General features: G+C 43.0%; 1 protein-coding gene across 1 annotated transcript in view; it reads right to left on the bottom strand.

Annotated features, from left to right (window-relative positions):
* Nucleotides 1–5,296, bottom strand: part of me1 (malic enzyme 1, NADP(+)-dependent, cytosolic) — a 72,607-nt gene extending 67,311 nt beyond the window's left edge. The window contains exon 1 of the mRNA XM_076096490.1: nucleotides 5,165–5,296. Within this exon, the coding sequence (XP_075952605.1) occupies nucleotides 5,165–5,296 (132 nt within the window). The remainder of the gene's footprint in view (nucleotides 1–5,164) is intronic.
* Between the last annotated feature and the right edge of the window lie 18,782 nt (nucleotides 5,297–24,078).

Genomic DNA, 24,078 nt, shown 5'->3' with positions numbered 1-24,078 from the left:
GGAATGGGGGAATACAATCTATCAAATATTCGATAGCTGAAGGACAAGTCAGTCTTTTGGTACATCTGTACAAACCCTCATGGCAATCCATCCAATACTTAGATATAGTCTGGAAAAAGTGGTTGACGACCGCTAGTATGGCTAAAAACTCTTCCGACCTGCCACTCTTCATCTCACTAATTAACATGTGATATCTCTAAAATCCAAAGTACAACTTGCTGTTTTACAAGGAGTTATGTGCAATCACTCCTGGAGTCTTGAGGTGTCACTGCTTTAAGTCAGATTTTCTTGCAACGTTTATGAAAACAAGAGCACAGAGTTCTTGATCTAGTCTCTTCATTTTGCACCAGTTTGATGCAGTTTGATGCATTTAGCTTAACTTAAACTGTACAAAATGTTCTTTCTTGATGCATGATGTTTCCAAAGTTTGTGCCATAATTGAACAGCCCTGAATTGTATTTTCCAAAATGTGAAACTATTTAAGGGCTCATGGGGTAAAACTTGACATCTGCCAGAATAAACATCATTAGGGACTTATTGTTTACTCTCCTTATCTTATCGAGTCAAGAAATACCAGTCAAATTATTGCATTTCAAAAAGAAATATAGTCACAAATATCCATCAGAGGATTTTCCTTCAGTTGTGAAATGTTGATCGTAGGAAGGATAGGGTCCAGAAAGCTGACAAGACTGATAAATGTAGAAAGAGTACCGAGGTCCATGGGAACCTCGGCTAGCAGCACAAACAGAGCACTGCTGTAATGCTTCACCAGCACAAATGGTCAGCATCAAGCTTTTATAAGTCTTGACTGGGCAGAAAACAAACGTCGTCCTTGTGCCACGCTGACACAGTGACTCAGTGACTCAGTGGGAGATCAAAGCTCCAGACTGCATCGGCTGAAGTCAGCGTCGGGTCATCCAGCTGTTGTCTCACCGGCACCTTTTACCAATTGTGACATAATTCTATTAGAGTGCATGCGCGGTTATAAAACCCTTATCAGTCCTTGCTAGAAACGCAGGCCGGCTGGAGCGCATTACGATCCACATGGAAAACTCAGCGTGTCAGACACCGTGCAGCGACCAACAAAGCATGACACATAACCAAAGGAAAGAGGATTCAAAGAGCCACGAAGAAACAGAAATATTTCCATTTCAGAATTAAAATCTGGGCATATTTGTTGCCATTTGTTTGTTTGTTGCTAAATCTGTTGATGGCGGTCTTGGGTAAGAAGAAAATGCAAACCTGGTGAGGGGGGGAAAGAAAAGTCGATGAGTGTAGCAGTCAAACCAGAATAAATCTAACATGAGAGCCTAATTACTTCCAGTTGCTGCAGAAGGTTATCAGGACCATCAGCGCTATCCCCGATGCCCAATCAGATACACTGTTGTTCGGCACTCGCCAACAACAGAGACTCTTACTTGAAGCCTTTCATCTGTGGATGCAAATGGGGCGTTAAATTGCAGCGCCGCCGTGGCACCGGGCTCTCCGTTTTATTCAGCGTTCGCGGGCTCGAGCGATGCATCGTGTTAGTGATTTTTAAAAACCTCAATAAACGAAAGATCGCTGCTTAATCGGGGGGGATCAATGTGAGTTATTGTGATTTAGCGCTGAAAGCATTCACCGTTTCATTACTCACGACTGTATTTTATCAGGTTTGATGTTATTTTGTTTAAACAAGTAGAACGTGCCCGACAGACAATTTCTGTGAGGCAGACAGGAGCTTCAGTTCTCATTCTCCTAAACCTTTATGACTGACTGCACTTGTTACAGTCCCCTTCACCCACAGTAGAGAGCCTGTGAATGGGCATCTGTTGGCCCGCCGACACACCGGCAGCTCGGTGCCGAGCGCTTGAGGTGAAACAGCATCCCTGATTGGGCGCTAAGAGCATTTTTTAAGGAGCCGGTTGTTGTTGTTGTTTTCCAAGGTCCCGGCAGGCGGAACCAGCGTCAGAGCTGAGGGGGCCGGGATCCACACAGATGCCTCATTAACGTGTGATCAAGCTGGGGGACAGAGGTCGTCTGTGGAGCGCGGCCAGCGCTCTCTTCCTCGCCACAGAGCACCCTTTCTACGCACTTCGCACCCCACTTCGTCTCTTTATTGCGCAGCGAGCGCACACAAAACACACCTATAATATCCGGTTCCACCTCCAGAGAGGGAGGAGGGAGCGTTGGTGCCGCAGAGCAAGGTGAGGCCTTGTGCGTGCGTGTGTGCGTGCGTGCGTGCATGGTAGGCTGGTTGTGTGTGCATGCATCAGCCCCACACATATAAGCGTGGGACTCGGGGGATTAAAAGGAAATCCATGCCTGCAGATGTGAGGACAGGCTGCTTTCAGCGCCGCATCCCTGAGCATCAATTAGCAGGTTGTGCTGTGACTGGCTCCTGTTAGGGGTGAAGTGGGCCGGCCCAGGGAGGTAAACATGCCTCGGCCCCGCGGGGCTCGCTGAAATCAGAGGGAGGGGCAATAATGTGCCACAGAGGCCTGCCTGTGCCTGGCCACTAAACTCTCTTTAGCAGTCATTTCCTAGCTTCTCCTCCAATTTCCTCAGCCCCGGTTCATGCACGGGGCCGACAGTGGACGGTTCACCTGGCTGCATAACAAACCTGTTTTTTTTTTTCCTGCTATGACTCTGACCTGTGTGTGTGTTTGAGCGAGCCTGTGTTTTGGGGTCAATTTAACCGAGTGAGGAGAGGCTGATCGGATACAACCACCAACCCAGATGAGCTAAATGCCTGCTTTCCTTCTAAGTGTAGGAATGGTTGTGTTCTTTGTACCTCCTCTGACTAAAATAAGGTGATTTTATTGTCACTTAAAATTGTGGCGTACGTTATAAAGGTTATAGCAAGATATCTGAGCTTGTCATAATAAATAAAATAAAATAAAACATAAAAAAACATACTGGCTCCTCATATCCTGGTAGCTTCAAGGCCAGTTTAATCTCATTATACCACATTTGTTTTACAAAACAATGTAACAAAATTAAATGTGAGCTCATTTAAGATGGCCAACTTTAAAAGGGGGTTCTCCTCCCTTTTAAAGTTGGCCATACTCAGCCTTCTTGTAAACAGAGGAACAAAGAACTGTGGCTCTCATAACATTTACTCACAGAAAAACGAAGGAAATTAAGAGAAAGAGGAATGAGCTAGAAAGAGGACAGTGAGTACAACAGATGAGGGAGTGTGACTCTTAAAACTGTGAGTAAAATGATATTTCTGTGTCTCTATTTTATGCTTCAAACACATCTTTACTGTTCTAGTAAAGGCTCCAAATTTGAATGTCTGAGGCCTGGTTCTCAACAGACCTTTAATAAAACACACAAAATACAGCCAAACATCCTGAGTGCCATGAATTTAGGTCAACCTATCTCGCCCTCTTTAAGAGCCCTCTTGTACACTGGGTCCATTCAGGGCCCCGAGGTGTAAATTGAGACGTAAACAAACAGTTTAGGGCCAAGATTAGGCGCTGAAGCTATAGGTCCCGGTTTGACCTCCATATCAAACAGCCATCACCTCAGTCTGACGAGATTTTAAGAAGAATGAAGCAATGAACTCTTCCCTACTTCCTACCCCTTTGCAGATACCACACCCATCCTCAACCTCGGCCTTCATTGTGATCTCAACTACACACCTGTGAAGTTTAGGAACTACATTTTGCATTGCTGTGACAAAAGCTTTCCACAGACATACAGACATCAGCTCGCCACCAGCTCGCCACTCCTCGCTCCACAGACACTGGCCTGTTTGAACTCCACTGTCTCACTTATCGGGGCTCCCTGTTTACACCGACCAACTGTGGAAAACTGACTGCGGCCTTTATCAGAGCGCAGCAGCTTTGAAACTAAACATGTATAGCAATTAGACTATTGTAGCTGCAAACGCATAGAGAAACAAACCAGAACAGAGTAAAGATTAGACGTGGACAGGCCTACAGTTCTCCTGTAGCTTCCGAGAGAAGTGCCGAGAGAAACAACTCGGAGGGAAGAAATAGAAAGTTCAAGTGTTCTAAAATTAGTCTGACTTTGACAAAGAGCGGTCAGGCCAGGCTCTGCTTATAGGTCACATTTGACATAAGAGTGGCCCTGAATTCAGCCAGTTGTTCAGATGGTCAGTCAGCACCATGGACAGAGACGCTGTCACCACAGCTTGACCTCTGGGGCCCCGTGCTGCCACACAAACCAAGAGAAAACACTGGAAAGGCTCAGACGCTGCCAGAGGCTTTTATTGTTTAGCATGGTTAAAAAAAATGACATCAGGCTAAGTCAACAGCAAAGGACCGGTCAGATGAATCATGTTGGAAATCTCAGCAGCCCACAGTCTTCCGCTTATCTCCCGCTCCACGAGGAAGCTGCTCAGCAAAATTTGTTCCATGATTAAGCAACTTTAAACTCTGTTCCTCATTTTACAACCAGAAGAGAAAATGAAAACAACTTTAAATCTAAAAACATTTGGCTTACACTTGACATGATATGCGCTTCCACAGTGAGCTTGTCATTATATGCTGAATCACATATTGTAATGTTCACTGTTGGAGGACAGGCCTGATGCTCCATTCATTATGTTAAGCTCCTGACACACCGCAAGAGTCTCTGTAAAGCAATACGTGACAGGGCAATACTAATAAAAAGCCCCTCTCTGTGTGACTACGCCGTTTGGTCTCTTTAAATCTAAATATAAACGCATCCAAAGCTGATACCTAAACCTCCTGGATAATGTTGCGTTCACTTGCTTCTCGAGTTTTCTGAACGCGGTCCAGAAATATAAACAAGAGGACTTATACAGCTTAATAAACTGTTAAATACATGTGCCATACATCAAACAGTATTGATGGTTGCTGCTTGTGTGGTGAAGATGATAATGAGCGTCACAAATTACGTGGGAAATGGAATCTTAGTAAGCTAGTTGTCAATCTTTGGCATTAGCACTGTAGTAACTTATTAGCAAAAACGTTGTTGTGGGCCTATAACTCATCACTGGTTGAGCATCTCCACTCCCTGAAAGTTAGCTAAACCTCGTGACCTAGCTATGATATTACAGACCATTGCATTAAGGCTGGTCGTCGCCGCCTCTAATATTTCCTACAGCGCCTGAAGGCAGCAGCAGTTTGCTTGTCAACCTAGCCGGTCACGGAAACAAGCCGACAACTCACACAACTATCTCCACACTGACCTTGTTCAAGGCGGGGTTCCGGGTAACATCGTAGCCCCTCTTCTTGGTGTAAACGAAGGTTTTTATTTTATCTTCGGACTTGTGCATCTCGGTTTCCACCGACTCCCGTCTGACCAGACCGGCGCGTGCCATGTTGTTGCCGTTTTAAATAGAGCGACGGCGAACTGTTGTGAACTCAACAAGTGGATGCGTAAGTCCGACTACTGAGCTCTGCTCGCACCCCCTATGTAGTCACTTACGGTAATATAAGGAGAACCGGAGTCTCCTTATCAATGAGGGCGTTTGTATTGTTCCCAATAATTCCCTGAAGGTCTTGATACGTGCAAAGTCCCTCCGTAGTATCATCCTGCAACAGGTGCAAGGCATATATATATATATATATACATATATATATATATATATATATATATATATATACATACAGGAACACATGAAATGTACAAACGAACTAAAGTTCACTTTTTTCTCTATGCATTAACTTTTCTATTAAATAAAGATTAAATACGAAATAATAACGACATAGTTTCAAACAGTATTGTAGCAGGAGTTTTATTGGGTTAATTAATGTCATCTGTACTAGTTATTAAGAGACTTAAGACTTCAGTGTATTGATCAGGCTACAGGGTTATTCATATGAGCGTCTTTCATATAAAAAAAAATTAATAAACTGAATTTGAATTCACTTATACTATTATCTTTATAAACATATGAGTTCATATAAGTTCATTCATATTGATTGTTATTTTCTTGGTGAACTGCCTACAAAACAACTTTTAACCAGCACGAAGTTCCATGAAGTAACTAAAGTAATAGTAGCACCAGGACATATAGCTGTAGCAGTTATAATAATGATACGTCTAGTGCAGTAACTAAGTCACACTGTGCGAGCAACATTCCCAGGAATTTGTTCGGTCTTAAATAAACAGTTCACATGTTCTACCATGTAACATTTGGACTATCCACCCAGTTTTTTGATGAGTCATGACATTTGTTACGAACACGCCACTGAGATGATTTTACGACTTGGTGTGTCTGAGGGCTGTGACAGGAATGATGATGTTTGAAGCCAAGGTCAACCTTCAGCCTTCACACTGTTTCAGGTTGTGCAACATTTGGCAGCAGAAACTTGGACAGTGAGATATACCTTGTATGGCATTCTGGGAGGGGAAGAAAGGTTATTCAACCCTCAGTCCATATACCTCATGTTGATGAGGTGACTGCTCCAAACTCACTACCGCCTTGCCTCGAAACAGGCCGATTTGCACATTATTGTCCCTGCAGAATCACAGGCATCCACAGGAACACACTAGTTTCAGTTTTTCAAATTGACTTGATTATATATTCGTCTTTATTATCAACGATTTACTGCCAGTGTGCGTCACTGAGATAAAGGGAGTCTGAACCCTGAAGTTTTTGTCAAGGTTGGGCTCGTGCCAAGTGTGTAAAGGCGTTGGGACTGATAAAGTCAGTGTCTGCAGAACGGAGAGGATAAGAGCCTATAGAGGATGTGGAGGGCAGTTGAACCACTGCGTCCTCATGTAGTGCTAAATAGTATATCAGACTTTCATGGTTTTCAGGACTTTTATGTGGATCAAGTTACCTTTTTGTGTCTTTGCCCTCATTGTTACCTCTAAAGCCGGCCTACTTTCTAACAGAAAGAGTGGAGGATATGTCTGAACCTGCTGCATTCAGACATCACGTCTCCCATTAGTCATGCCATATTGTGGCTGTGTCTCAATTTGGTCCAGTCACACTACTACTATTAGAGGATCATTTGATATTGTCTCCTCGCTGATAGACTCATCCGTTCACTGTTGAACATACAAAACAGCAGGTACAGCATAATAAGAACCCTTGGGCGCTTCTCCTATTCAACTTCATTTCAGCTGTACTAAATACAATACTATCTCCATTGCATTTGGGCAGCTGTCTGCAGGAGTAAGAAACATAGGCCACCAACCAATACATATCAACAGGCTGCTGAGGTTCACATGGGGCCACGTGGGGTCTGTGTTGGCTCTTTTTGGCAACAAACTCAGTGACAAGCTACTTTGTCCTCAAGGTTCAGAGTCAACACCAGACGGCTGCTGCTGCTGCTGCCAAACGCACCGACCAGACCGAGTTTTGTGAACCCAAGACCTGAGCTGATATGCCTCATCCGGTTTGATTGATTAGTGGAACGCAACTACAGTTGTGTGAAAAAGTGTTTGCCCCCTTCCTGATTTCTTATTTTTTTTGCATGTTTGTCACACTTAAATGTTTCAGATCATCAAACAAATTTAAATATTAGACAAAGATAACACAAGTAAACACAAAATGCAGTTTTTAAATGAAGGTTTTTATTATTAAGGGGGAAAGAAAATCCAAACCTACATGGCCCTGTGTGAAAAAGTGATTGCCCCCCCCTGTTAAAACATAAATTAACTGTGGTTTATCACATCTTTGGAAAGCTGAGTTAAATTTCTCTAGCCACACCCAGGTCTGATTACTGCCACACCTGTTCTCAATCAAGAAATCACTTAAATAGGACCTGCCTGACAAAGTGAGGTAGACCAAAAGATCCTCAAAAGCTAGACATCATGCTGTGATCCAAAGAAATTCAGGAACAAATGAGAAACAAAGTAATTGAGATCTATCAGTCTGGAAAAGGTTACAAAGCCATTTCTAAAGCTTTGGGACTCCAGCGAACCACAGTGAGAGCCATTATCCACAAATGGCGAAAACATGGAACAGTGGTGAACCTTCCCAGGAGTGGCCGGCCGACCAAAATTACCACAAGAGCGCAGCGACGACTCATCCAAGAGGTCACAAAAGACCCCAGAACAACATCCAAAGAACTGCAGGCCTCACTTGCCTCAATTAAGGTCAGTGTTCATGACTCCACCATAAGAAAGAGACTGGGCAAAAATGGCCTGCATGGCAGAGTTCCAAGACGAAAACCACTGCTGAGCAAAAAGAACATAAAGGCTCGTCTCAGTTTTGCCAGAAAACATCTTGATGATCCCCAAGACTTTTGGGAAAATACTCTGTGGACTGACGAGACAAAAGTTGAACTTTTTGGAAGGTGTATGTCCCATTACATCTGGCGTAAAAGTAACACGGCATTTCAGAAAAGGAACATCATACCAACAGTAAAATATGGTGGTGGTAGTGTGATGGTCTGGGGCTGTTTTGCTGCTTCAGGACCTGGAAGACTTGCTGTGGTAAATGGAACCATGAATTCTGCTGTCTACCAAAAAATCCTGAAGGAGAATGTCCGGCCATCTGTTCGTGACCTCAAGCTGAAGCGCACTTGGGTTCTGCAGCAGGACAATGATCCAAAACGCTTGATTGCAGTTGTTGCTGCTAAGGGTGGCCCAACCAGTTATTAGGTTTAGGGGGCAATCACTTTTTCACACAGGGCCATGTAGGTTTGGATTTTATTTTTCCCTTAATAATAAAAACCTTCATTTAAAAACTGCATTTTGTGTTTACTTGTGTTATCTTTGTCTAATATTTAAATTTGTTTGATGATCTGAAACATTTAAGTGTGACAAACATGCAAAAAAATAAGAAATCAGGAAGGGGGCAAACACTTTTTCACACAACTGTATAAGCAACCCACCAAAACATTTTGATTAAAATGTTGCAACCTGGTAAATGGTAAAATTTAAAAAAGGTGTCACTGGCTGGATGAGGAAGGGAACGTTGAAAGACTTGGTTTCGAAGTTGCATTCTGTGTGTCAAGGTTTGATATCGATCAATGACTTCGGCCAAAGCGTTTCCTTACACAGCGGACCAAAGATGAACCCTTCCTCATCACCTTGTTTATCAGGCTTTCAGTCTGTTTGAATGACTAATCTGGAAGACAAACGTCTGCCATTTGTTTCTGTACCAGGAAGTTATTTTTTCGAGGGTTGAGGTAGGACGCCAGTTGGCAGTGGGAAGGCATGAGGAATGCTGGGAGAGTTTGGGAAGCACAATCAGCCCACCCATTGAAGGCTAATCATAGTACTGGAACAGCTGGATGTTGTCATTGATCAGATTTTAAAAATGTTTTCTCATCCAACGGCAAAAAAACTTGGCTAAAACCCTCCAGTTGTGATATGTCTCGTTCAAAATCTGTTAATACCTAGCAGTGGCAGCACTGGGCACAGCCTGTACTGGAGCACTGCCTGTGCTCCCACTACAGTACAACAGGTGGTTAGAAAACCAAGTGTATATTAAAGGCTTTCATGAACCAGGTATAGGCCCCATTTTGCAAAATACAGCACTACAGGCAGAGATGGGCAAAAATACATCAAAATGTATTTTGATACAAAATACAAAATACCCCTCAAATAAATGTATCAAAATAAAATACAATACTGGTGCCAGAAAATGTAACAAAATACAATACATGTATTTTGTATTTAAAATATAGGAAATACTTTTTTCTGGATTTTCCATTTTCTCACAATTTGGTATAGCAGAGCATTCAGGTTTGGGCTATATAATGTACACAAAGCTCTGGTGAACCCCACAAAAAGGAAGAACAGTCACAGAATGTCAGTGTAACTAAGCACATCTGTGCTTGCTGATGGTCCTTCTTGAACATCATCTTGCTGAGACATGTTTATGAAGGCAAATCACTGTCAAAATCCGAGAGCGCAAATGAGATCCATGCGCGCGCGAAAATCAAACAGCCGCGCACCTATTTTACTTTGACGAGCGCTTTTACATCACTCCGCGAGCAGAATTCACTCTCGCGCGAGCAAAAGTCGCTCGCGAAGCATAAACCCGTAGCAGGTTAAAGTTTCGCGAGCGAGCAGGTTTAAGCTTCGCGAGCAGGTTTAAGCTTCGCGAGCGACTTTTGCTCGCACGAGAGTGAATTCTGCTCGCGCGGGATGGAATTTTGCTCGCGGAGTGATATAAAAGCGCTCGTCAAAGTAAAATAGGTGCGCGGCTGCTTGATTTTCGCGCGCACATGGATCTCATTTGCGCTCTCGGATTTTGACAGTGATTTGCCTTCATACATGTTGTCCACCTGGCCAACTGTAAAATGTATGAAATAATAAAACTAAGAATACTTTCATAATATGCCTTTTAAATAAAATAAATTGGATATTTAATGTTTTTTTTAAACAAATGGACATCTACTGTCATAGCCTGGCTAACTGTGAACTATATTATCTGCCAGTAATTGATATGGCATTATGACATTCACATTGAGAAGATACAGCATAACTTGTAATACAGTGCAAGATTAGATGGTCAGACGTCTCTTGATAAGGTTATCATGAACATACAAGCTCCCAATCTCCCTCTTCCTATAGCTAGCTCCTCGACTGATAAGTTAACTTGCTAAACACTGGCTATGCACTAGCCTAGACAGCATGCTAGCGTCATTAGCATGTTAGCATCGAGCTTGATATTATAACCATCACCATGTGTATACAATAGGCTATGTTGCCAGACCCAGACATACATTATACATCAAGCTAGTTGATATCTGTCACACTCAGATAAAATATTTACCTTGAAAGACAACTTGAAGATCTGAAGACTGAACTCGTGAACTGTTTTTTGATTGGTGGAGAAAGTATTTTGAGTATTTTAAATACAAAATTACTCCACTCTAAAGTATTTTGTTACAAATTACATTCAATTTTTATCGGCCCTATCAAATACAAATTACAAAATACTCAAAAGTAATTGAAATACGTATTTCAAATACAAGTAATAGAAATACTGCCCATCTCTGACAGGCAAATCAAACGAAAAAATCCCTCCAGGAGATGTGCCAGTACAAGCCTTTGTGTGATCATTTGTACGCCCACACTTTATTTTCCCATCAGCTAACAAATCTAAAACGCCTGCATGGGTTGCAACACTCCTGGCAATTTGACCACAAATAGAGAAAGAGACTAACGTCAAAACAAGACAAAACAAAAACGGAGTAATGTGGACATGGCCTTCAGCCATAGTAGCTCCGTGAGGCTGTAGGTACAGCAGTGCTTGGAGCTAAATGCTAATCTCAGCATGCTCACATGCTCACTATCACCATGTTAACATTCTGGTGTTTAGCAGGTATCATTTTTACCACGTTCACGATGTTATTTTACTATGTTATGATGCCAACATATGCAAAGTGGCAGAAACACAAAGTATTTTAATCAGAAACTGTTTATTGTCAAGTACGTTACACATACAAAGAATTTGGCTAGGTGATTTGGTGCGTAACAGTAAAACACAGTGCAATAGTATGACACAATTAAAAAATAGAAAATATGAAAATTTACAATAAAATATGGTGAACAAACAAACAAACAAACAAGAGTACGTTAAAACAAGGATATTATCAAAGTGTCAAGTGAAAAGATGTGCAAGGGTGTGTAATGTGGTGATGTAGTGTTTGAGTCAGTGGGGGTGGTAATGGCTTTATTGATGAACCCAACTGCAGATGGGAAGAAACTGTTTTTGTAGCATCAGGTTCTTGGTCTTGCTGGACCGCAGCCTCCTGCCAGAGGGAAGGGACTCAAACAGTTTGTGTCCAGGGTGAGAGGGGTCGGCTACAATCTTTCTTGACCGCCTCAGAGTCCTGGAGGCGAACAAGTCTTGGAGGGACAGCAGATTGCAGCCAATCACCCTCTCAGCAGAGCGAATGATACGCTGCCCTTGTCCTTGGCAGTCGATGCAGCGTACCAGACGGTGATGGAGGAGCAGAGGATGGACTCAATAATGGCTGTGTAGAAGTGCACCATCATCGTCCTTGGCAGGTTGAACCTCTTCAGCTGCCTCAGGAAGAACATCCTCTGCTGAGCCTTCTTGGTGATGGAGCTGGTGCTGATGGTCTGAGAGACTAAGACATGCTTTCCCAGCTTCACATGCGGCTTCCTGTCAAACAGGAAGTCTGTGATCCACTTGCAGGTGGAGTCGGACACGTGCAGCTGAGAGAGCTTGTCCTGCAGCAGAGACGGGATGATGGTATTGAAGGCAGAGCTGAAGTAAACAGGATCCTGGCGTAGGTTCCTGAGGAGTCCAGATGCTGGAGGATGAAGTGAAGGGCCATGTTGACTGTGGGAATGGGAATGCCATTAGTTCTGCAGGTATTTGGTCATGAGTCACAGTATCGGACAAACAGAAATCTTGACTTGAAGAAAAGTCGTTATTATTTATCCTGAGTGGAACATTTAAATAACAAATTTAATAGCAATCCATCCAATTGTTTTATTATTATATATTTCTGTCTGTGGACAGACCGACCATATAGCAGACATAACCATAACCATGGAGCCCCTCCACTACCATGACTAAAAATGATAATAAAAAATCGAAAGTTCCTGCATCGGTATAGCAGTGATAAGGCTTTAATTGTACCTTCAGTTATGATGAAAGCTCAAGTAGTATACTTAATCATTCTGTTAATATTACAACGAGTTATCATGTCATTACATCACCACCAGTAATAGTTCTATGCTCTCTTTCATTATCTGCAGATCATATAAGATTGCAGCAGGTCATCCAGACACTCTCTCAGATCATGGCCTTGATTGTTGGCCCTTCACCTGCAGAAAACCAAGAACGACTACAATAGTACAATGATAGTATCTTAATAGTACAACTAGTCACTGAAATATTGCAGCTGGTGAAGGTGGGGTTAATTTGGAGTACTTTATATACTGCAGGATAGATTGTAAATGTCTGGTCTGGTGATTAATTAAGTCTTATCTTGAACTATAGCAATACATCAGAATGTATTTTTTGATTCTATTTTGTATTATCAATCTGAATCTGCAAAGTAACTAGAAACTAAAGTTACCAAATAAATGTAGTATAGTAATTACAAAATTAAGGAAGATAATGTCAAAATTGGACTTAATGATTCTGAAATAAATGTGCCAACTAGCGGAGGTTACGCACATAAAATGTTGCCTTTGATTTCATCACCTCTCTTCATAACCCCGGTTGAACCAGATGTTTTATAGACGTAAATCTCTTGTTATTGCAACTTAATGACAAGCGTGGTCCTGACTCACACACAGACACACACAAACATACGGCGCTGAGGAAGCTGTCTTCGCGTATGATCAGGATCCACGTGGTCTGCCTCGTACACAGCCGTCATTTCTCTTTCTTTTTTTTCCTGTCTGTGTTTTGACTCTTGTTTATCCCCGTGGGGCTTTTCTGGTCAGGAAGAGGAGGAGGCAGCAGACAAAGACAAATACAATTACTGAGAATAAAAATCATCCGCAAACACATGGTTTTCTCCCTCACCTCCAGTTATTCTGCTGTGTACTGACAGCAACACCTGGCCGTGCTTCCTGTGCCGAAATCTGATGGCGAAGGAATCACAAACGTGGTCGTTAACCGTAATTACAGCCAGAGAGGGGAAAAACATACCTTCTGATTGCTTTGGCATCTGCCTGTATAAACTATAGGGAAGAGAGTGCATGTGAAGGCTTGAGCAATGTGGGTTCTGAAGGAATTGTCTGGTGAGTCAACAGCTCTTTAAAAGGTAGACTCCTGCTCAGTGGAAGAAATACAGCTGACAAAAGAAATTTAAACTTGACATTATTTATTTTGAACTCTTTACATGGACATCCGAGCACTTTGGGAAGATTGCTATTGTTGATTTCTCGCTAGTCGCTAGTTCATTTCTTTTTTTTTTGACAACTTAAGATCAGCAACTCACCGATACTGACTATGTTTTACATATCTTGAAGTGAAAGCATCTTAACCTTTTTACATGGTTGCTGATTAACATCCCTCGGTCACAAAACAAGAACAAGTTAAGTTACGTATGTTGAGCTCAGACATCTCTTGCACAGCTTCACACTAAACAAGCCCAATGAAAATGCACTGATAATCAATAACCCATGCTTACATGACTTCTTTATGCTCGGTCCATTTTAGAATTTAGATGTCAGTGTTGCTGTTGTCAGTAAGAAACCTCCGTCATGTGAGCAGTAGACAGCACGGACCAGAATTGCCTTGATACATCAGCGCATGTATTAAAAACTACCTTGAAAACTACCTCCCCATGCAACAGAACTGCATTGTGAAGTACCTTTGGAGGGAAACGTATTTAGTCGTGGATTAAGTTTACTTTTGACGTATAGCCAATCAATTTGAAATGAGTCCGCATGGAGGAGGGTGGTAGAAGGTCAAAAAGCACAGGGCTTTCACCCTGTTCATGCCCGCATGAACCAAGTACTTTTGTTGGCTGAACATAACCAAGTAGATTTGTTGCATTTTCGTTCGGTTTTGTTTAAATTTCATAGTCTTTTTAAGCCAAACTATGACGTTTTACTAAACCAAAGTAGTTTTGTTTAAATTTACAACATTAACCAACGATTTCAAACAGTTTCATAACTGCCGTAATGTGGGAAGGTCATTTTGTAGGAGACAAGGTTGCAGCAAAGTAATACGTCGTTCCAATCCTATACATCAAAGAATAAGTGAGTTACTACTGTACACATCATCTGAGCATCTTTACCTGATAACAATGGACATGGTCACTTCAATAGAAATGTGGGATTTGTTTCAATGGTTGAAAGAAAAGTTCCAGGTGTTGCTGTGGATTTTGAATGCAATGAATAGAGCCAATGGGTGAAGAGGCACAAAGGTCAAAGTGTAAGGTAACACGAGAGCTTGAGGTGAAACAGTCCCTCTCACATGTACGTAGGTGCGCTCGCTGCTTCAGGCCTCAAGGGCATTTTGACCCTTTGACCTTTTTTTCATCATCATTGCCTTGGACCAATAAACTCTGGTGTGTTTCCGCAGTGGGCTCACAGACTGACAGAACAAGCATTCCCATAGTCAACCATTCCAGAACTCCCCCAGGTTTCCACAAGCCATTCCAGTTTTACGAAACTGGCAGCGCGTCGATTCAAGTTTGATCACTGGCAAGGGGAAAATCTGAACAAGAAGCACATTTCCTCTTTTTTAGGTACTTTTATGAGGCCGTAACTGTTGTTGTTTTGGACCCTGAACACAACACACACAAAAGAGAGGAGAGGGGTCGGCCCCGCTCAGCACCTTCAGTACCAGAGCGGAAATGGGTGGATGTTTTGGGAGGGGCTCCTGAGGGACGCTGCACTTCCAAGCCTGCTGCCATACATACATGACTCCTCTCGCTGCTTAGCTTTCTCGCTTTCTCTCTCTCTCTCTCTCTCTCTCTCTGTTTCTCCTACAAGTCTATACATGACCTTCCCCCAGCAGCACCCCAAATCAATGGGCCCTTTCACCGATCACTCCTCATAATGACCCACTGTTTGAGCCCACGGATATTTGGGGAGGTGGAAAAAGAGAGAGCTTTGAGCTGCAGCTTTTCTGTCATGCATTATTAGAGAAAGCTGGGTTGTCATGAGTGTACTGTGAGAAGGTGCTTGATCATAATGGGCCAGGTTGAGTCGAGGAATCCCTGAACATATCCTGAGAAAGGTGCCGCTGAGCCTTTACCGTAACAGGCCATATGCATGCCTCAAGTGCAGTGGTATTGATTTGAGAGTTTAGATTTTTTTCATGGAAAGTTGCGTAAAGTTACTGTACTTTTTACATTTTTGTTACCTGTTTTTTATTTTTTTACAGCAGACGGGCACTGTGCAGTCTGCGCATACAACTGATTATCAAATATAAATATACAAAAGATTATCAACATAAATATAGAACTTCTTTCCTTAGTGTCGCCTCACCAGAATTAACCAGAAAAAAATACAAAAGTCAGACAATAAAAAAAAGAGGATACCATGGTTCAGTTTTTACACACTGTATAGAACGGGAGAATGTCTTCAGGGAACACATAAGTGACTGCTGGAGGATCCAGGATCTTGATAGCATTTAGCATGTTAGCCGGACCCAAAGTACCACTGTGCAGGTCACAAACATATTGTGCTTTCACTCAGCGTGCTCGCCGGCTGTGCATTAAATCATTCATGAAGATTAATTAAGATATATGCAGCACTTGTGTTTGACTATACCGAGGTACAATAATGCTAATCATAGCCGCTCCACTTTACTTCATTCGACTGTGCGTGAAGTGACCCCGGCCCGAGAATTCGGCTCGTGAACGCAAACATTTCTTGCGTATCATTTCCAGCGTCTCCTCTCTGGAGCTCCGCCCCCCTGCGGCCGCAGACATGCCTGCAGCTTCTTGTCTGCTGCAGCTGCTGATTGATCTCCTTTCTTCTGTTAATCAGGAGTTTTTCATGTGACTTTTGGTTTTACGCTGATGCTACTTGAAATGCAGTGGAGTAGCCTACGTTACTTGTGTGATAAATGGTAGGCAACGTAAGAAAGTTAAATTACCGATTGTAAAAAATTATTTTAAAAAAATGTAACTACAAAAAAACATTGTATAAGTTACTCCCATTTCTGGTGTTGAACAATAAGTTCCTGGCCCAGTTTCTGGCTGTGTGTGTGTTTTACTTGCATGCATGAACATGAAGTGTGTTTAAAAAATATATATATAATGACTGTACAAAGCAAGGTGTGCCTCTGAACTATGAGTGACTGCAGAATGAAAAAAAGAAGAAGCTGTGCAGCAGGCAGGTCAACATTTGCCAAACACAACTGAACCAGACATTGAACATGAGAGAGAGCGAAGGTCTCGGCCAGAGAGACGGTGGAGCTTCTCCAGTCAAACTGCTGCATGGCATTTGGCAGAATGAGCCGCAGAGGCGTTATCATTGCACTTCAACAAAACCCACTTTCTTCTCCTGGAAAGAGGACAGGGATTAGTGTGTTAACCTCACGCAGTGTGTTGATGTAACCTTTTGACCCTGCAGGATATGTGAGTTTCTCTGTCTTTCAACAAGCAAACACACCGAAGCATTTCTACTTTCCACGCTTCATTCTTATCTTATAAAATCATTGCAAACTTGCGAGCATTTGTTTGCACGATGATGTCTGTGTTACAAAGAAAAAAGCACAAGTGAAATTAATGTTTTCACATCTGAAATGTCCGAGATTTTGCATGCGAGACGTCGAACACTATATAGATGGATTTATTTAATCTTTGTTTTCTTTCTTTAAATGCATCCGCCATAATTTCTCTGACTAAATCTGCAACATTCAAGCTCAACAAAAACCTCTTCTCCCCGTATCCGCCCTCCTCTCACGTCTCAAGTCCTGGCAGCGCGTTGTGAAATGAAAACACACTCCTCCGTCCAAATCCTCACTGTAAACAAAAGCTCCGTCGGGGATAAATGTCACATTTCACCGTGTTTGTCTCGGCGTGTCTAAACAGTTTCACACACTGCGGATCGGCTCGACAGCGGGGCCTCGAATTGTTGGTTCAACTTTCCCCTGTGATGCCAAATGAGCCCGGCTGTGCATCAAGTGTATAATCTGCGAAAATATATGTTTTGGTGTACGGTGTTTAGATTATCGCAAAGTGGAGGAACTGGTTTCATGTCGGACCAACATCTTGTGCAAACTTTAGTTTGGAACACTCGCTCCGTCTAGTGCGTACACATTGTTATCATGATAAGAGATATAGGCTTTGTGGTGTTTGTTTTCTGCTTCCTCTTTGTCAAGCCCAGATTTCTCAGCTGGGCCATCACTGGTGTGATGGATGGGGTGAGAAGACATTTTTTACAAAGACCTCGTCTCTTTACTTCAGCACTTGGAGGAGCATCTATGGTAGAACACCGCCATGTATGTGCTGTGCAGCAGCAGCACAGGATCTCTCTATGTGACAGAGAGGTCAGTGAAAGAGGCTCCTATTTTTAGTTAGCCTTTTCAAAGGAGGCTCGACTCCTAAATGCCATTTGCCTCTTGCTCTTTTGAGCTTCTGAACCAACCATTACTGTACCGGAGCACAAATTACAAGATCATCAATCATGGCTTGAAACCTCGAGTGGTCAAATACTATCCCCGTGAAGCCATGAAAAGAAAGGGGCATGGTTTGTGCGTTTCGGTGGAGAGGGGATGGTGGATGTTTCAGGTGCATGCAGGTTTGTGATGTGGAATGGTATTTTTATGAATTTTATTGCAGGAGGGGATTATGACCTGCCTATGTAAACATGAGGCCACACAGAGTTTGAGACTTCGATGGTGATAAAGGCATACGTGCTGATCTGTTGTACAGGATAAGCTCAGTCCAGCGTGCTAATCTGCATATCAAAGCGCTGCACACCTAAACCAAGGAGTTTTTGTTTTTATTTTCATGCTTTTTCAGTTTATCCGTTAGCTTTTCTGAAAGCAGAAAATCTCAAGAATCTTTCCGTGAAATTGAGTGCAAAGATACACAACTGCTGCTGGATTTGTTGTTGCTGGATATTTGATTTCCAGCTTTAGACAATTACAGTTTAGACTTTGTAGCCATGCTTGCGATGTGGCTGCAGGGATGATATTATCAGCCTGTTTGTTAGTTGGTCCACCACTTTGGTCTAGAGTCAACTGTAATATCTCGACAACTATTGGATAGATGGTCCCCAGAGAATGTATGCTAGTGACTTTGGTGATGCTGTGACGTTTCAGCAGGTTGACATTTGTGATTTATAGTGAAATACCGTAACAACTGTTCTATGTATTACCAAACAATTTGGTGCTTTGATCTGCTGACTTTTCATCAAGTAGAGTTATCATGTCAAAACTGCTAGTTGTTGAATACTTTGGTAACATGCTGCTAATGTGGCTGGAGACTACAGCGGGTTATTTGTTTTAGAGTGAAGAAGTCCTTTTGATATAAAACAGAGGGGAGTGACGTGTTTGCGTTGTTTTGGAGATACGGTCGACTTCGAGGAGTATTCTCAAAATCCAACATACATCCATAACTCCATTTTCTGCCGATTATCAGGGTCCGGGTTGCTGTGGCAAGCAGAGTAGCCCATTCGTCCTTTTCCCTACCTTCGGCCAGATGGGATATGTCGTCACCTGACGTCACCACGACAGTCCGAAACAACGTCCACGTTAATGCTGATGCTGCATTAATCTGCCCGTCCCTCTCATGCTCCATCTAACCCTCACTGAGCTTGAACTCGACGTCCAAGGTACTTGGACTCCTTCACTTGGAGCGGTGACAAACCTCCAACGTCAAAGAGAGCAATCAAGCATAATCTCACAATCTTGGGCAGAGGCGTAATTTTCCTGAAAGGTTAAGTGTTTCTTGAATGTACTGACGGCAGTGCCAAGACCTGCCTTCACAAGTCCATCTTTGCAGCAGGACTGTGGTTGCCTGTTAATTTGCGCATGGGATTCAAAGGAGCACGTGTGACTCCAGTCAGCCTTTCATCACATACAGTCTCGGCTCTGAAAGCGGGCATGCCAACCATTTACCCAAATATTTACCATCAAAAAAGGTTATAAACTGCATGTGGATCTAAGTGAGACCTTTAACTAACTGTCCCATTACTGTTTATATATATTTACTATGTATACTGTATTAATGTTTGTGTATGTGAGAGAGAGAGGTAGTGAGGTAGAGAGTCCTATCAGATCAATGGTGGTCTGTTTGGCATGGAGCGGAGCTAAAAGACCATTCAGTTGTCAAAATAAAGCCTGTGGAAGTGAACTGCGGGTCACTGCAGCCCTCTCAGTTGGTTTATTAGTGTGGTCTGTGTCGAGGAGTAGGCATCCTTTAATGTAGACTGCAGCGAAAAGGGGAACAAGGTCCTCTAATGCCACTGCATGGTACGGCTCTGCACGTCTGCACTTCGGCGTAGTGTGCAACGTAAGTTTATGGGCTGCCATTGTTTTTATAAATCAGGGTCGAGTGAATAAAACAATTAGCGTCGCTTTTGACAGTATCAGCATAGCTTGGCTATTTAAAAAATGTCCGTGTTTGTGCAGGATGTCCCGTTTCGCGCTACTGATTGATTCTCTCTGACCAATCAGTGGTCTACAGTGTTTTAACTTCACCTTCTAGTATGTCCTCGGATCGCGTTGGACATCGACTGAGGTGATGCTACAAAAAGTACAAGGTGCTACTCACAACATTTGCTTATGGAAACGCGAAAAATAGCCATTCTAATGTGTAATGAATTTAATTGAACTGGACTGGACTGGACTAAACTGGACTTGACTGGACTAAACTGGACTTGACTGGACTAAACTGGACTAAACTGGACAGGACTTGACCGGAATGGACTGGACTGAAACTGGACTTGACTGGATTAGACTAGACTGGACTGGACTAGACTGAACTGGACTGAAATGGACTGGACTAGACTGAACTGGACTGAAATGGACTGAACTGGACTGAAATGGACTGAAATGGACTGAAAAGAACTGGACTGGATTGAAATGGACTGAAACTGACCTGAAACTGAACTGGACTAGATTAGACTAGACTGGACTGGACTGATCTGAACTGGACTGGACAGATCTGAACTGGACTGGACTGGACTGGTCTGGTCTGGACTGGACTACAATTGAACTGAAGCTCAGCCTAAAATACAGATTCAATTGGGAAAAACAGCTTAGCGGTTTCTTAAATTTGTAACACAATTCAGGGAGCTCACCATCTCTTAAAAATAATGCAGAATAAGAGCTCACCAGTAGCATTATGAGATACAGTGAGTCAGGGCATGTGGCTGCTCATAGATGAAAGTTAACTCGAAGGCTAGTCTCCCTAAAACATTCACTTGCACTCCCATTCAGTGCCCATTTACTGGTTTACTGCTGTGAAGAAGGGCAAAGTCTCATCCTCTACACCCAAACAGAACTAATGAAATTCCTGAAACTTAGCTCTCTCCAATCCATCTACCACAGCAGAGCGCAAAGGGAGCACTTCCCGTGGGGGAGCGACGGCCGGCACAAAAGCCTCTCTATCCACACCGTACGGCACCGAGCCCGACCAGAAATATCACTCACTGCTTCTCTATTTAGAGCAGAGGCATCTCTCACTCTCTTTTTCTTCTTTCACGCCACTTCTGTGACCTTTGACCTTGAACTTAACTGAAAACAGGAACATTTACTGAGGTTTTTTTTGTATGCCAACTGTGAGGGTTGTGATAACAGTGTTTTTTTCCCCTCTGAGTGATGGGGAGCAAGTTGCCAGCTCACTCAAGAGGTGACCAACAAAATCGTTCATGTGTCCACAGACGATCATTTGCGGAAAGAAAAAGAAAGAGAACAAACACAGCTATACTTGATAGCTGGTCTATCCAGGATGTTTTTTAAGAAATACTTCAGTTGGGGTACCATTTCATTTTCAACTCACTAGTCAGCTGTAGAGCTGTACATTTTCTCACTTTCTCTCTGTAAGATAATGCTGCTGGTCTATTAAGTGGCCCACTCAAGAGTGAATCACCATGGCCCACTGTTTAAGCAAATGTATAAAGTCAGGCAGACAATGTTCAGATTAAGATTTGAAGCACGCATTGGACACCACGACTCATTTTAGAATTAGGCCGAATTCCTGCCAGATGGTCGATGGCAGTTAATTAATCAACCTGAACGATAAACGATCTGGCTCTTTGGCGAGCGGTTGGATTTCTGGAAGGTCCGAAATTTTGGTCAGCTGTTCACGATAAATAGAGAAGGGACAGTGTCAGCCCAGCTTAAAGGTGCCCTGTTTTTGTTCAGTGTCCTCATATAACATTTGCAAATATGATTTTTTTTTTTGAAGTATTTGAAATCCCATTGTTTAAATTCATGTTTACTAGCTAGTCTTGACTGGCACATCGCTGCCACCTGTAGATCATTGGAACAGTGTGGAAGCATTGGCAGCACTGTGTATCCAGTCACCTTGGTGTGTGTGTGTGTGTGTGTGTGTGTGTGTGTGTGTGTGTACATGTGTGTGTGTGTGTGTGCATCCTCATACACATGCACAACAAGTAAAACAAGGGCCCTGTCATTAAACTGCTCCACTACTAGAGGTCGAAAACTCCACGAGTGTCTAAAGCTGTAGTTCCGTGAATGGCCACTAGATGTTGGCCACAATATTTCTCTGACTTGAACATGAAAACACAAACTTTTCTTAAACATTCATATTCTGTCATCACCTCAGGTATCGAGGGGGCTTGTTTAGCTGACTGGAAATGGTTTCACGTGGTATAGTTGCGACGTACTCATCCCACCTCTGCTCCTCCCGGCTCCTTGCCTAAATAATTTAGACATTGTGGCTTCGGTAATTTGACGAGGATGGCGGTGGGTGGTGAACCCAACTGACGCTTCAAACAGTCCCCTCAGAGAGCTGTGTGTGATGTCAAACGCACAACGGTTTTCTTTCCCACAGTCTGTGTGGCTTTCTGCATAACTTGATATGTTGAGCACGAGTGCGACTTTGCAACAAAAGAAAAGCACTTGAGGGACCCCGGTGTGTTTACAGTCCCTATAGTATGTTTTCACTGACCAATGGGTCAATCGCCTAAAATGTAAGTGTTTCATTAACATGCTAAGCCTGAAGGAGGAATCGGGACCACACCCAGAGAGAGAGAGAGAGAGAGAGAGAGAGAGAGAGAGAGAGAGAGAGAGAGAGAGACGTAGCTCATATTCCAACAACACAATGTGATCACCGCCCACATGGATGAGCGTCCATTAGGATCCTCAACATGCCAGTCAGGTGTGCAGGCCACCCAAGACTTGTCTCTCTCTCACACACAGATTCAGGAACTGGTGTAAATTTACAACCAGTTTGCTGACAGCGGCTGAACTGCTGTGAAGCCTCCTGTAAATCAAAGTGACTGACATAAGTTACACAAAGATCAGGTTCAAATCCAAATTACATCCTGTACTCCTCATTCCCCCTCGAGCCAGATGTGTATCATCACACTCCTTTCTTCCTCCCCCCTTTTCTCTCTCTCTCTCTCTCTCTCTCTCTTTCTCTCCCCTCATTACACACATATTTTCCGTGCCTTTTTCTTGGCTCATCGAGACGTCAACGAGTTACCGTGGCAGTCTTCTTGTAACGTTGTGAAGGCAGCAAGCGGCCAAGAAGTGCTCAGAGACACTGTGCTTCAACCAGAGGGCCAAGGTTGTCAGTGAACAACCAAAACCGCTGAAGGGCCCTCGAGCAAGACACTGAATGACTTCAATCCCTGTTAAGTTGCACAGAATTTAAGCAAAGATAAAAGTCGACGAGGTGTCACATTTCTTTCTGTCATGCATAAATTCAAATAAATATTTAAATTCTTGAAGAATTATTGGGGCTAGCAGCTCCAGGCTACATTAGCAGCTAATAACATACCCCACCTGAATCTCTGGCAGAAATGTTGGTTGTCACGGTGCATCGTGGGTAATATAGGCACAAGGTTTTGTCAAGGAAGAAGTATGCGTCAAAGTGCAATGCTAAACTATTGGAGGGAGTGAAGTTTTAGGTGTGACAGAGTATTTTTATAGTGTGGTATCAGCACTTTTAATCAAAGGATAAAGGATGCAAAAACATGTCGTATTGTTTAATCTGAATGCTTGTTAGTAGCCTCAGATATAATGTGTACACAGTATATTACCAGAAAAGCTACAGATTAGAAGACAGAACAATGATTTTTCTTTACTCCTGGTACTGTTTCATGACCCACATGTACAGGATCAGAAGGATCTTTACCCCTTAGTTAAGGTCCCAACCCCCTGTGGGGCTTTTACTGCACATGAGTAAAAAGGATAGCCAACATTTTGTGAATATTAATCATAATCCCCTTCTATTTTGAAGGATTTGTTTTTAATGTTTGTTCATTATGAAAGGTCATCACATTTCTGTTAGGTGTAAAGACAGAATTTGGGTGCATTATGGGTACAGCCACAACTACTGGTGTTTACGCCTCACTGGACTCGCAGAATAAAAAGCGCTGCAGATGTTGAGGCTCGCACGGCTCAGAATGGAAACGCCTTGGAATCTATTGTGGAGTGAGCAGCAGAACTAATTCCTTCACAGTCCTCTGAAAATTCCATTGACTGAGGCGCGCTCCTCCCGCTGCCTGGCTGGGACGCATGCCCGCTGTACACCGGCACACCCCCATACTGGGCCGCTGCTGAATAGACCACTGACTTCACCCAATTCAGCCTTTACT

This window comes from Anarhichas minor, unplaced genomic scaffold (assembly GCF_050575085.1).
Source record: "Anarhichas minor isolate MPS153535 unplaced genomic scaffold, ASM5057508v1 ptg000022l, whole genome shotgun sequence".
Taxonomy (NCBI): Eukaryota; Metazoa; Chordata; class Actinopteri; order Perciformes; family Anarhichadidae; genus Anarhichas; species Anarhichas minor.
This window is presented reverse-complemented; position numbering and strand designations above follow the sequence as displayed.